We start from the raw sequence: 13,848 nt of genomic DNA on the forward strand, positions 1-13,848 counted from the left end.
TTTTATCACTATTAAACTTAAATAGCAACCATGACACCTCTTTCGTGACGCAGTAGAGCCAGCTTATCATCCAATATCTGAGCAAATCCCAATAAAGAAGGCTTCACCCCTGCGATGCGGTGGACAGGAACCAATCCAAAGAAACAGTTGTCACGCAGCGCCCTTTCAGCGACACCAACCTGAAACTTTCTGCAGAAATATCGGTATTCCTTCTGTGTTCCAGCTTCGATTTTAATTACTTCCCTCCATACTTCGCCGTAATTAAACGCATCCGGTGGCACGTGTAACGGAATTGTCCTTAAAATATTATTTATCTCTCTCCTTCTTTTTTCCAAACCATCATGGCCGTCGCCCGATGGTGCAAGCGGATAGTTGAAATAGCGCCAAACCAACAAAGCGGTGCGTTCGTGAGGAATGTGCGGACCGCCACCTTCTTCCGCGCCTGCGTTTCCATGCAAATGAGGGAACGGAACCTCCATAAGAACTGCGTTGGGGCAGAATTTACGAAGCCACTCATTAACGTCAAAACGAGAGCCTTCCCTGTAGCAACACAAAACAGCGCCGCTTTCACCAACAAAGAGCAAAATACAACGCTTCCACCATAAAAGGCGATAAACAAATACAGTACAACGAACAACATCATAAGAAAACACACAGAAACCCATGATAAGGCACAAAAACAAAAACAACAATTTATATGTACAGTTAAACTAAAATAATATGCTTATAAGCAAAAACGACTACTACAATTAAACAAAAAAAAAAAAGAAAAAAAATAACAAATATATAAAACAAAAACAACACACAATACATAAAAAATATGGCTCAACACCCCATTCACACTTCATATGGAATTTATGAACACCACTAATGATACATTCATGACAGTTAATAGTTGGAAATAGAAAATGCAATGGCATATGACTTATACTCAGTGCATTGATAATTCCAATAACTCTACATTTCATACAGCACCTCATACCACTCCTTCAAATGAATACAAACATCTCCCATGTTCGGGTTAAAATGTAACGCAATACGCTAAGGGGAGTTACCCTTATTTGAGGGACTAATAATATCATCACACCATCATATTACTGAAATGCAACTACTTTTTTGTACAAAACATCCTCAACGACAAAACGAATCATATAGTGTAACATTATTGTTAGTCAGTACACACATACCCAACACACAAGTAACAACATAAATATATTCTTTCCTTTTGTCTAACACACTAATAATAAAAAAAATGAGAAATAATCAATTTTACAAGCGAACATATATATATACATATATACATATACATATTTATTTATATACAGGTAATGAAGGGATTGGCACAGTAACCCTCAACATAATAACACAGCAACACGAAGGTAACATCGTATCGCCATATTCCCTTATAATCAATATTAACAAAAACATATTAGAAAACAAACACATGGAAGCCGTAACACCTGCCTGATTTATCCAAATACAACATATCAACACATAATACGCTACGTCTGCACGATATATACATATACATATACTCGAACAAAAAAATTGACACTTCACATAACTAATGATATACGAATCATCACTTACCGTCCGTATCATGTTACAGAAAAAGAAAAGGTTATTAACCAAAAAATAAAAAGAAAGGATATATAAAGTGATTAGAAAGCTGACAATATTGAGTATATGCACAAGAAGGATCTACACACTTCACAATAATGCACAACATAAACACATACACAACGCATATAAGCATACAGCTAAGGGGGAAAAACATATAAGGATACAAACTGCATATAATTAGAGAAAGGTAGCAGAGAGAAAGCCTTAACACATAACTCAAGTATATTATATATGAAAGTTCAGCAGGTAAGTATTATTAATGAGAGAATAAGAAATGGAAGTGTATAAAGCAGTACAAGGTAATATATATTCAAAATTAATGGAAATGAAACCAAATACTACTCATTAAGTAGTTTAACAATTTTCAAAATAAATAGTTGATTATTTCAAGAGAGTAACTGTAGTTGCTCCATGCAAACAGAAACATTTCACAAAGATTATAAAAACATTAAATACAAAAATATTACGGTACAAAGAAAGGTGCTTAAAGACATCGCAAAGAAATACAGTAGCAGAAAAAGACAATGTGACAATAGGGAAACATGACACACAACAGCACATCACTGCACACACCTCCATAAATTCCCATGCACATCATTAAACAAAAAGTATACACTCACTCATCACCTGCTGGAGTTTCCTGCTGATGGCTGGTAATGCTTAAATGCTCCTCACCATTTGATGGTACCGCTGCCACTTCTGCCGCCTCCACATTAGATACGGGTGAGGTAACCTTTTCACGGAGAGACATTACAGTAATATACTTCTCATGACCTGCAAAACAGCAAAAGTATAAAAGAACAAGCAATACAACAAGAAGAATAAATATTATAACAACAGCAGCACCGGCACCACCGCCACTTCCCTCACCATCGGAAGCTGTAGATGGCACAGTCTTATCTGACGCTTCATTACTTCCATTGGATATTTCATCAGTATTTGTATTTTCATCAACTGTTGTATTTTCATCAACTGTTGTATTTTCATCAACTGTTGTATTTTCATCAGCTGTTGTATTCCCATCAGCTGTTGTATTTTCATCAGCCGTTGTGTTTTCATCAGCTGTTGTGTTTTCATCAGCATTTGTGTTCCCATCAGCTGTTGTATTTTCATCAGCTGTTGTGTTTTCGCTGTGAGGGGAAGCAGGTGGAAGGGGAGTTGGCACTGCAGAGGCTTCACAGAGAACCATGAAAAAGCGTGTACTTCTAGCCCTAGTGTTCGTGAAACTAATATTATTTCCAAAGTCATCATCATCATCAAACCATGTGACGCGATCAGAGGAATCCAGTTTAGCAATTACGTTTAATCTCCCGTACGCAGGGTAATTTTTGAAAAAGGATGGGTAGTCATTCATACTACCAGCTCCTGATACTTCATGGTAAGACCCACGCCAGAATGCAACACCATTATCGTCAGGAGTTGCTGGGGCAAACAATCCTGTGTTCCATCGATAGACACAATTTAATGATGAAGCGAGGTCACCTACTTTGCATCTGTCCTTTTCCTCATGTACTGAACTCGCACTGTACTTGGCATCACCACCAAGGTAAACATATAAATACCCCAATTCATTTTTCGGTTTTAATAGTTTATATATTAAACTGTTTGTGGCCTCAGAGTGGTCAGTAGCGAGGTTCATACCTTCAGCACGGCACACACGCTCAGAATTAACGTAATCCACATTATATACACCATTATTTTCAAACACTTCATGAGTATATATGGCGTAACTCTTAGCTGCTGTAGTCACAGGACCCCCTCCAGAGCTGGCAGCCTGTAGTGGACGTAAAATACATTGCAATAACATCAGTACACCACACAGAGTTGTAATCCGAGAGAAGTTTGATGGCACCATGCGGATTTCCATGTTTACTGTTAAACTTGCTTGCTTATTAGTCTGTAGTTAATGTTGGGAAATCAAAGAGATATGAAAGGGTTAGTTAAAGGGGAAAGTCAAGGGATTAGGAAGTGAAGAAAGTAGTAACGGTTGTGCAATCATAAAAGTGGCGCGCACAGACATTGCGAAAACTCAACATCAAAATAGTTCGTCACTCATATTAGAAACTAGTAATTAAGAAGCAAATAATTGTCAAAAACAATAACAGTATAGGAGTGAGTCACGGGTCTATGGAGAAAAAAAAAAGGGGTCTCATGCACAACAAAAAAATTAAAGGAAAACTACAAGTTAATGCAGTACCATATTCTCCTTGGGATACCACCCTGTCCCTCAATAATACGGCTCGACACCCCATTCACACTTCATATGGAATTTATGAACACCACTAATGATACATTCATGACAGTTAATAGTTGGAAATAGAAAATGCAATGGCATATGACTTATACTCAGTGCATTGATAATTCCAATAACTCTACATTTCATACAGCACCTCATACCACTCCTTCAAATGAATACAAACATCTCCCATGTTCGGGTTAAAATGTAACGCAATACGCTAAGGGGAATTACCCTTATTTGAGGGACTAATAATATCATCACACCATCATATTACTGAAATGCAACTACTTTTTTGTACAAAACATCCTCAACGACAAAACGAATCATATAGTGTAACATTATTGTTAGTCAGTACACACATACCCAACACACAAGTAACAACATAAATATATTCTTTCCTTTTGTCTAACACACTAATAATAAAAAAAATGAGAAATAATGAATTTTACAAGCGAACATATATATATACATATACACAGGTAATGAAGGGATTGGCACAGTAACCCTCAGCATAATAACACAGCAACACGAAAGTAACATCGTATCGCCACATTCCCTTACAATCAATATTAACAAAAACATATTAGAAAACAAACACATGGAAGCCGTAACACCTGCCTGATTTATCCAAATACAACATATCAACACATAATACGCTACTTCTGCACGATATATACATATACATATACTCGAACAAAAAAATTGACACTTCACATAACTAATGATATACGAATCATCACTTACCGTCCGTATCATGTTACAGAAAAAGAAAAGGTTATTAACCAAAAAATAAAAAGAAAGGATATATAAAGTGATTAGAAAGCTGACAATATTGAGTATATGCACAAGAAGGATCTACACACTTCACAATAATGCACAACATAAACACATACACAACGCATATAAGGATACAGCTAAGGGGGAAAAACATATAAGGATACAAACTGCATATAATTAGAGAAAGGTAGCAGAGAGAAAGCCTTAACACATAACTCAAGTATATTATATATGAAAGTTCAGCAGGTAAGTATTATTAATGAGAGAATAAGAAATGGAAGTGTATAAAGCAGTACAAGGTAATATATATTCAAAATTAATGGAAATGAAACCAAATACTACTCATTAAGTAGTTTAACAATTTTCAAAATAAATAGTTGATTATTTCAAGAGAGTAACTGTAGTTGCTCCATGCAAACAGAAACATTTCACAAAGATTATAAAAACATTAAATACAAAAATATTACGGTACAAAGAAAGGTGCTTAAAGACATCGCAAAGAAATACAGTAGCAGAAAAAGACAATGTGACAATAGGGAAACATGACACACAACAGCACATCACTGCACACACCTCCATAAATTCCCATGCACATCATTAAACAAAAAGTATACACTCACTCATCAGCTGCTGGAGTTTCCTGCTGATGGCTGGTAATGCTTAAATGCTCCTCACCATTTGATGGTACCGCTGCCACTTCTGCCGCCTCCACATTAGATACGGGTGAGGTAACCTTTTCACGGAGAGACATTACAGTAATATACTTCTCATGACCTGCAAAACAGCAAAAGTATAAAAGAACAAGCAATACAACAAGAAGAATAAATATTATAACAACAGCAGCACCGGCACCACCGCCACTTCCCTCACCATCGGAAGATGTAGATGGCACAGTCTTATCTGACGCTTCATTACTTCCATTGGATATTTCATCAGTATTTGTATTTTCATCAACTGTTGTATTTTCATCAGCATTTGTGTTCCCATCAGCTGTTGTATTTTCATCAGCATTTGTATTCCCATCAACTGTTGTATTTTCATCAGCTGTTGTGTTTTCGCTGTGAGGGGAAGCAGGTGGAAGCGGAGTTGGCACTGCAGAGGCTTCACAGAGAACCATGAAAAAGCGTGTACTTCTAGCCCTAGTGTTCGTGAAACTAATATTATTTCCAAAGTCATCATCATCATCAAACCATGTGACGCGATCAGAGGAATCCAGTTTAGCAATTACGTTTAATCTCCCGTACGCAGGGTAATTTTTGAAAAAGGATGGGTAGTCATTCATACTACCAGCTCCTGATACTTCATGGGAAGACCCACGCCAGAATGCAACACCATTATCGTCAGGAGTTGCTGGGGCAAACAATCCTGTGTTCCATCGATAGACACAATTTAATGATGAAGCGAGGTCACCTACTTTGCATCTGTCCTTTTCCTCATGTACTGAACTCGCACTGTACTTGGCATCACCACCAAGGTAAACATATAAATACCCCAATTCATTTTTCGGTTTTAATAGTTTATATATTAAACTGTTTGTGGCCTCAGAGTGGTCAGTAGCGAGGTTCATACCTTCAGCACGGCACACACGCTCAGAATTAACGTAATCCACATTATATACACCATTATTTTCAAACACTTCATGAGTATATACGGCGTAACTCTTAGCTGCTGTAGTCACAGGACCCCCTCCAGAGCTGGCAGCCTGTAGTGGACGTAAAATACATTGCAATAACATCAGTATACCACACAGAGTTGTAATCCGAGAGAAGTTTGATGGCACCATGCGGATTTCCATGTTTACTGTTAAACTTGCTTGCTTATGAGTCTGTAGTTAATGTTGGGAAATCAAAGAGATATGAAAGGGTTAGTTAAAGGGGAAAGTCAAGGGATTAGGAAGTGAAGAAAGTAGTAACGGTTGTGCAATCATAAAAGTGGCGCGCACACACACTGCGAAAACTCAACATCAAAATAGTTCGTCACTCATATTAGAAACTAGTAATTAAGAAGCAAATAATTGTCAAAAACAATAACAGTATAGGAGTGAGTCACGGGTCTATGGAGAAAAAAAAAAAGGGGTCTCATGCACAACAAAAAAATTAAAGGAAAACTACAAGTTAATGCAGTATCATATTCTCCTTGGGATACCACCCTGTCCCTCAATAATACGGCTCGACACCCCATTCACACTTCATATGGAATTTATGAACACCACTAATGATACATTCATGACAGTTAATAGTTGGAAATAGAAAATGCAATGGCATATGACTTATACTCAGTGCATTGATAATTCCAATAACTCTACATTTCATACAGCACCTCATACCACTCCTTCAAATGAATACAAACATCTCCCATGTTCGGGTTAAAATGTAACGCAATACGCTAAGGGGAATTACCCTTATTTGAGGGACTAATAATATCATCACACCATCATATTACTGAAATGCAACTACTTTTTTGTACAAAACATCCTCAACGACAAAACGAATCATATAGTGTAACATTATTGTTAGTCAGTACACACATACCCAACACACAAGTAACAACATAAATATATTCCTTCCTTTTGTCTAACACACTAATAATAAAAAAAATGAGAAATAATGAATTTTACAAGCGAACATATATATATACATATATACAGGTAATGAAGGGATTGGCACAGTAACCCTCAACATAATAACACAGCAACACGAAAGTAACATCGTATCGCCATATTCCCTTATAATCAATATTAACAAAAACATATTAGAAAACAAACACATGGAAGCCGTAACACCTGCCTGATTTATCCAAATACAACATATCAACACATAATACGCTACGTCTGCACGATATATACATATACATATACTCGAACAAAAAAATTGACACTTCACATAACTAATGATATACGAATCATCACTTACCGTCCGTATCATGTTACAGAAAAAGAAAAGGTTATTAACCAAAAAATAAAAAGAAAGGATATATAAAGTGATTACAAAGGTGACAATATTGAGTATATGCACAAGAAGGATCTACACACTTCACAATAATGCACAACATAAACACATACACAACGCATATAAGCATACAGCTAAGGGGGAAAAACATATAAGGATACAAACTGCATATAATTAGAGAAAGGTAGCAGAGAGAAAGCCTTAACACATAACTCAAGTATATTATATATGAAAGTTCAGCAGGTAAGTATTATTAATGAGAGAATAAGAAATGGAAGTGTATAAAGCAGTACAAGGTAATATATATTCAAAATTAATGGAAATGAAACCAAATACTACTCATTAAGTAGTTTAACAATTTTCAAAATAAATAGTTGATTATTTCAAGAGAGTAACTGTAGTTGCTCCATGCAAACAGAAACATTTCACAAAGATTATAAAAACATTAAATACAAAAATATTACGGTACAAAGAAAGGTGCTTAAAGACATCGCAAAGAAATACAGTAGCAGAAAAAGACAATGTGACAATAGGGAAACATGACACACAACAGCACATCACTGCACACACCTCCATAAATTCCCATGCACATCATTAAACAAAAAGTATACACTCACTCATCACCTGCTGGAGTTTCCTGCTGATGGCTGGTAATGCTTAAATGCTCCTCACCATTTGATGGTACCGCTGCCACTTCTGCCGCCTCCACATTAGATACGGGTGAGGTAACCTTTTCACGGAGAGACATTACAGTAATATACTTCTCATGACCTGCAAAACAGCAAAAGTATAAAAGAACAAGCAATACAACAAGAAGAATAAATATTATAACAACAGCAGCACCGGCACCACCGCCACTTCCCTCACCATCGGAAGCTGTAGATGGCACAGTCTTATCTGACGCTTCATTACTTCCATTGGATATTTCATCAGTATTTGTATTTTCATCAACTGTTGTATTTTCATCAACTGTTGTATTTTCATCAACTGTTGTATTTTCATCAACTGTTGTATTTTCATCAGCATTTGTGTTCCCATCAGCTGTTGTGTTCCCATCAGCTGTTGTATTTTCATCAGCATTTGTATTCCCATCAGCTGTTGTATTTTCATCAGCTGTTGTATTTTCATCAGCTGTTGTGTTTTCGCTGTGAGGGGAAGCAGGTGGAAGGGGAGTTGGCACTGCAGAGGCTTCACAGAGAACCATGAAAAAGCGTGTACTTCTAGCCCTAGTGTTCGTGAAACTAATATTATTTCCAAAGTCATCATCATCATCAAACCATGTGACGCGATCAGAGGAATCCAGTTTAGCAATTACGTTTAATCTCCCGTACGCAGGGTAATTTTTGAAAAAGGATGGGTAGTCATTCATACTACCAGCTCCTGATACTTCATGGTAAGACCCACGCCAGAATGCAACACCATTATCGTCAGGAGTTGCTGGGGCAAACAATCCTGTGTTCCATCGATAGACACAATTTAATGATGAAGCGAGGTCACCTACTTTGCATCTGTCCTTTTCCTCATGTACTGAACTCGCACTGTACTTGGCATCACCACCAAGGTAAGCATATAAATACCCCAATTCATTTTTCGGTTTTAATAGTTTATATATTAAACTGTTTGTGGCCTCAGAGTGGTCAGTAGCGAGGTTCATACCTTCAGCACGGCACACACGCTCAGAATTAACGTAATCCACATTATATACACCATTATTTTCAAACACTTCATGAGTATATATGGCGTAACTCTTAGCTGCTGTAGTCACAGGACCCCCTCCAGAGCTGGCAGCCTGTAGTGGACGTAAAATACATTGCAATAACATCAGTACACCACACAGAGTTGTAATCCGAGAGAAGTTTGATGGCACCATGCGGATTTCCATGTTTACTGTTAAACTTGCTTGCTTATTAGTCTGTAGTTAATGTTGGGAAATCAAAGAGATATGAAAGGGTTAGTTAAAGGGGAAAGTCAAGGGATTAGGAAGTGAAGAAAGTAGTAACGGTTGTGCAATCATAAAAGTGGCGCGCACACACACTGCGAAAACTCAACATCAAAATAGTTCGTCACTCATATTAGAAACTAGTAATTAAGAAGCAAATAATTGTCAAAAACAATAACAGTATAGGAGTGAGTCACGGGTCTATGGAGAAAAAAAAAAGGGGTCTCATGCACAACAAAAAAACTAAAGGAAAACTACAAGTTAATGCAGTACCATATTCTCCTTGGGATACCACCCTGTCCCTCAATAATACGGCTCGACACCCCATTCACACTTCATATGGAGTTTATGAACACCACTAATGATACATTCATGACAGTTAATAGTTGGAAATAGAAAATGCAATGGCATATGACTTATACTCAGTGCATTGATAATTCCAATAACTCTACATTTCATACAGCACCTCATACCACTCCTTCAAATGAATACAAACATCTCCCATGTTCGGGTTAAAATGTAACGCAATACGCTAAGGGGAATTACCCTTATTTGAGGGACTAATAATATCATCACACCATCATATTACTGAAATGCAACTACTTTTTTGTACAAAACATCCTCAACGACAAAACGAATCATATAGTGTAACATTATTGTTAGTCAGTACACACATACCCAACACACAAGTAACAACATAAATATATTCCTTCCTTTTGTCTAACACACTAATAATAAAAAAAATGAGAAATAATCAATTTTACAAGCGAACATATATATATACATATACATATACATATTTATTTATATACATATTTATTTATATACAGGTAATGAAGGGATTGGCACAGTAACCCTCAACATAATAACACAGCAACACGAAGGTAACATCGTATCGCCATATTCCTTTATAATCAATATTAACAAAAACATATTAGAAAACAAACACATGGAAGCCGTAACACCTGCCTGATTTATCCAAATACAACATATCAACACATAATACGCTACGTCTGCACGATATATACATATACATATACTCGAACAAAAAAATTGACACTTCACATAACTAATGATATACGAATCATCACTTACCGTCCGTATCATGTTACAGAAAAAGAAAAGGTTATTAACCAAAAAATAAAAAGAAAGGATATATAAAGTGATTAGAAAGCTGACAATATTGAGTATATGCACAAGAAGGATCTACACACTTCACAATAATGCACAACATAAACACATACACAACGCATATAAGCATACAGCTAAGGGGGAAAAACATATAAGGATACAAACTGCATATAATTAGAGAAAGGTAGCAGAGAGAAAGCCTTAACACATAACTCAAGTATATTATATATGAAAGTTCAGCAGGTAAGTATTATTAATGAGAGAATAAGAAATGGAAGTGTATAAAGCAGTACAAGGTAATATATATTCAAAATTAATGGAAATGAAACCAAATACTACTCATTAAGTAGTTTAACAATTTTCAAAATAAATAGTTGATTATTTCAAGAGAGTAACTGTAGTTGCTTCATGCAAACAGAAACATTTCACAAAGATTATAAAAACATTAAATACAAAAATATTACGGTACAAAGAAAGGTGCTTAAAGACATCGCAAAGAAATACAGTAGCAGAAAAAGACAATGTGACAATAGGGAAACATGACACACAACAGCACATCACTGCACACACCTCCATAAATTCCCATGCACATCATTAAACAAAAAGTATACACTCACTCATCAGCTGCTGGAGTTTCCTGCTGATGGCTGGTAATGCTTAAATGCTCCTCACCATTTGATGGTACCGCTGCCACTTCTGCCGCCTCCACATTAGATACGGGTGAGGTAACCTTTTCACGGAGAGACATTACAGTAATATACTTCTCATGACCTGCAAAACAGCAAAAGTATAAAAGAACAAGCAATACAACAAGAAGAATAAATATTATAACAACAGCAGCACCGGCACCACCGCCACTTCCCTCACCATCGGAAGCTGTAGATGGCACAGTCTTATCTGACGCTTCATTACTTCCATTGGATATTTCATCAGTATTTGTATTTTCATCAACTGTTGTATTTTCATCAACTGTTGTATTTTCATCAGCATTTGTGTCCCCATCAACTGTTGTATTTTCATCAGCTGTTGTATTTTCATCAGCTGTTGTGTTTTCATCAGCATTTGTGTTCCCATCAGCTGTTGTATTTTCATCAGCTGTTGTATTTTCATCAGCTGTTGTGTTTTCATCAGCATTTGTGTTCCCATCAGCATTTGTATTCCCATCAACTGTTGTATTTTCATCAGCTGTTGTGTTTTCGCTGTGAGGGGAAGCAGGTGGAAGCGGAGTTGGCACTGCAGAGGCTTCACAGAGAACCATGAAAAAGCGTGTACTTCTAGCCCTAGTGTTCGTGAAACTAATATTATTTCCAAAGTCATCATCATCATCAAACCATGTGACGCGATCAGAGGAATCCAGTTTAGCAATTACGTTTAATCTCCCGTACGCAGGGTAATTTTTGAAAAAGGATGGGTAGTCATTCATACTACCAGCTCCTGATACTTCATGGGAAGACCCACGCCAGAATGCAACACCATTATCGTCAGGAGTTGCTGGGGCAAACAATCCTGTGTTCCATCGATAGACACAATTTAATGATGAAGCGAGGTCACCTACTTTGCATCTGTCCTTTTCCTCATGTACTGAACTCGCACTGTACTTGGCATCACCACCAAGGTAAACATATAAATACCCCAATTCATTTTTCGGTTTTAATAGTTTATATATTAAACTGTTTGTGGCCTCAGAGTGGTCAGTAGCGAGGTTCATACCTTCAGCACGGCACACACGCTCAGAATTAACGTAATCCACATTATATACACCATTATTTTCAAACACTTCATGAGTATATATGGCGTAACTCTTAGCTGCTGTAGTCACAGGACCCCCTCCAGAGCTGGCAGCCTGTAGTGGACGTAAAATACATTGCAATAACATCAGTACACCACACAGAGTTGTAATCCGAGAGAAGTTTGATGGCACCATGCGGATTTCCATGTTTACTGTTAAACTTGCTTGCTTATTAGTCTGTAGTTAATGTTGGGAAATCAAAGAGATATGAAAGGGTTAGTTAAAGGGGAAAGTCAAGGGATTAGGAAGTGAAGAAAGTAGTAACGGTTGTGCAATCATAAAAGTGGCGCGCACAGACATTGCGAAAACTCAACATCAAAATAGTTCGTCACTCATATTAGAAACTAGTAATTAAGAAGCAAATAATTGTCAAAAACAATAACAGTATAGGAGTGAGTCACGGGTCTATGGAGAAAAAAAAAAAGGGGTCTCATGCACAACAAAAAAATTAAAGGAAAACTACAAGTTAATGCAGTACCATATTCTCCTTGGGATACCACCCTGTCCCTCAATAATACGGCTCGACACCCCATTCACACTTCATATGGAGTTTATGAACACCACTAATGATACATTCATGACAGTTAATAGTTGGAAATAGAAAATGCAATGGCATATGACTTATACTCAGTGCATTGATAATTCCAATAACTCTACATTTCATACAGCACCTCATACCACTCCTTCAAATGAATACAAACATCTCCCATGTTCGGGTTAAAATGTAACGCAATACGCTAAGGGGAATTACCCTTATTTGAGGGACTAATAATATCATCACACCATCATATTACTGAAATGCAACTACTTTTTTGTACAAAACATCCTCAACGACAAAACGAATCATATAGTGTAACATTATTGTTAGTCAGTACACACATACCCAACACACAAGTAACAACATAAATATATTCCTTCCTTTTGTCTAACACACTAATAATAAAAAAAATGAGAAATAATCAATTTTACAAGCGAACATATATATATACATATACATATACATATTTATTTATATACATATTTATTTATATACAGGTAATGAAGGGATTGGCACAGTAACCCTCAACATAATAACACAGCAACACGAAGGTAACATCGTATCGCCATATTCCTTTATAATCAATATTAACAAAAACATATTAGAAAACAAACACATGGAAGCCGTAACACCTGCCTGATTTATCCAAATACAACATATCAACACATAATACGCTACGTCTGCACGATATATACATATACATATACTCGAACAAAAAAATTGACACTTCACATAACTAATGATATACGAATCATCACTTACCGTCCGTATCATGTTACAGAAAAAGAAAAGGTTATTAACCCAAAAATAAAAAAAAAGATATTTAAAGTGATTAAAAGCTGACAATATTGAGTATTTGCCCAA

The 13,848-nt window shown here is 36.5% G+C and overlaps 10 protein-coding genes across 10 annotated transcripts; all 10 read right to left on the reverse strand.

Annotated features, from left to right (window-relative positions):
- Positions 1-17: 17 nt before the first annotated feature.
- TbgDal_IX1250 (hypothetical protein, conserved) lies at positions 18-665 on the reverse strand (the record flags this gene model as incomplete). The annotated part of the gene is made up of 1 exon (XM_011778019.1): positions 18-665. One exon carries the CDS (start codon positions 663-665, stop codon positions 18-20), a length of 648 nt encoding a protein of 215 aa, XP_011776321.1.
- Positions 666-1,311: 646 nt separating this feature from the next.
- Positions 1,312-1,602, reverse strand: TbgDal_IX1260 (hypothetical protein; the record flags this gene model as incomplete). The annotated part of the gene is made up of 1 exon (XM_011778020.1): positions 1,312-1,602. The coding sequence occupies one exon, from the start codon at positions 1,600-1,602 to the stop codon at positions 1,312-1,314; it is 291 nt and encodes a 96-aa protein (XP_011776322.1).
- Positions 1,603-2,239: 637 nt separating this feature from the next.
- Positions 2,240-3,490, reverse strand: TbgDal_IX1270 (hypothetical protein, conserved; the record flags this gene model as incomplete). The annotated part of the gene is made up of 1 exon (XM_011778021.1): positions 2,240-3,490. The coding sequence occupies one exon, from the start codon at positions 3,488-3,490 to the stop codon at positions 2,240-2,242; it is 1,251 nt and encodes a 416-aa protein (XP_011776323.1).
- A 1,765-nt stretch (positions 3,491-5,255) lies between these two features.
- TbgDal_IX1280 (hypothetical protein, conserved) lies at positions 5,256-6,434 on the reverse strand (the record flags this gene model as incomplete). The annotated part of the gene is made up of 1 exon (XM_011778022.1): positions 5,256-6,434. The coding sequence occupies one exon, from the start codon at positions 6,432-6,434 to the stop codon at positions 5,256-5,258; it is 1,179 nt and encodes a 392-aa protein (XP_011776324.1).
- A 1,531-nt stretch (positions 6,435-7,965) lies between these two features.
- Positions 7,966-8,163, reverse strand: TbgDal_IX1290 (hypothetical protein; the record flags this gene model as incomplete). The annotated part of the gene is made up of 1 exon (XM_011778023.1): positions 7,966-8,163. The coding sequence occupies one exon, from the start codon at positions 8,161-8,163 to the stop codon at positions 7,966-7,968; it is 198 nt and encodes a 65-aa protein (XP_011776325.1).
- A 37-nt stretch (positions 8,164-8,200) lies between these two features.
- On the reverse strand, positions 8,201-9,469 carry TbgDal_IX1300 (hypothetical protein, conserved; the record flags this gene model as incomplete). Its single annotated transcript, XM_011778024.1, has 1 exon — positions 8,201-9,469. The coding sequence occupies one exon, from the start codon at positions 9,467-9,469 to the stop codon at positions 8,201-8,203; it is 1,269 nt and encodes a 422-aa protein (XP_011776326.1).
- Positions 9,470-10,342: 873 nt separating this feature from the next.
- TbgDal_IX1310 (hypothetical protein) lies at positions 10,343-10,633 on the reverse strand (the record flags this gene model as incomplete). The annotated part of the gene is made up of 1 exon (XM_011778025.1): positions 10,343-10,633. The coding sequence occupies one exon, from the start codon at positions 10,631-10,633 to the stop codon at positions 10,343-10,345; it is 291 nt and encodes a 96-aa protein (XP_011776327.1).
- A 402-nt stretch (positions 10,634-11,035) lies between these two features.
- TbgDal_IX1320 (hypothetical protein) lies at positions 11,036-11,233 on the reverse strand (the record flags this gene model as incomplete). Its single annotated transcript, XM_011778026.1, has 1 exon — positions 11,036-11,233. One exon carries the CDS (start codon positions 11,231-11,233, stop codon positions 11,036-11,038), a length of 198 nt encoding a protein of 65 aa, XP_011776328.1.
- A 37-nt stretch (positions 11,234-11,270) lies between these two features.
- On the reverse strand, positions 11,271-12,593 carry TbgDal_IX1330 (hypothetical protein, conserved; the record flags this gene model as incomplete). Its single annotated transcript, XM_011778027.1, has 1 exon — positions 11,271-12,593. The coding sequence occupies one exon, from the start codon at positions 12,591-12,593 to the stop codon at positions 11,271-11,273; it is 1,323 nt and encodes a 440-aa protein (XP_011776329.1).
- An 874-nt stretch (positions 12,594-13,467) lies between these two features.
- On the reverse strand, positions 13,468-13,758 carry TbgDal_IX1340 (hypothetical protein, unlikely; the record flags this gene model as incomplete). Its single annotated transcript, XM_011778028.1, has 1 exon — positions 13,468-13,758. The coding sequence occupies one exon, from the start codon at positions 13,756-13,758 to the stop codon at positions 13,468-13,470; it is 291 nt and encodes a 96-aa protein (XP_011776330.1).
- Between the last annotated feature and the right edge of the window lie 90 nt (positions 13,759-13,848).

The sequence above is a fragment of the Trypanosoma brucei genome, chromosome 9 (genome assembly GCF_000210295.1).
Source record: "Trypanosoma brucei gambiense DAL972 chromosome 9, complete sequence".
In the NCBI taxonomy this organism is placed as follows: domain Eukaryota; phylum Euglenozoa; class Kinetoplastea; order Trypanosomatida; family Trypanosomatidae; genus Trypanosoma; species Trypanosoma brucei.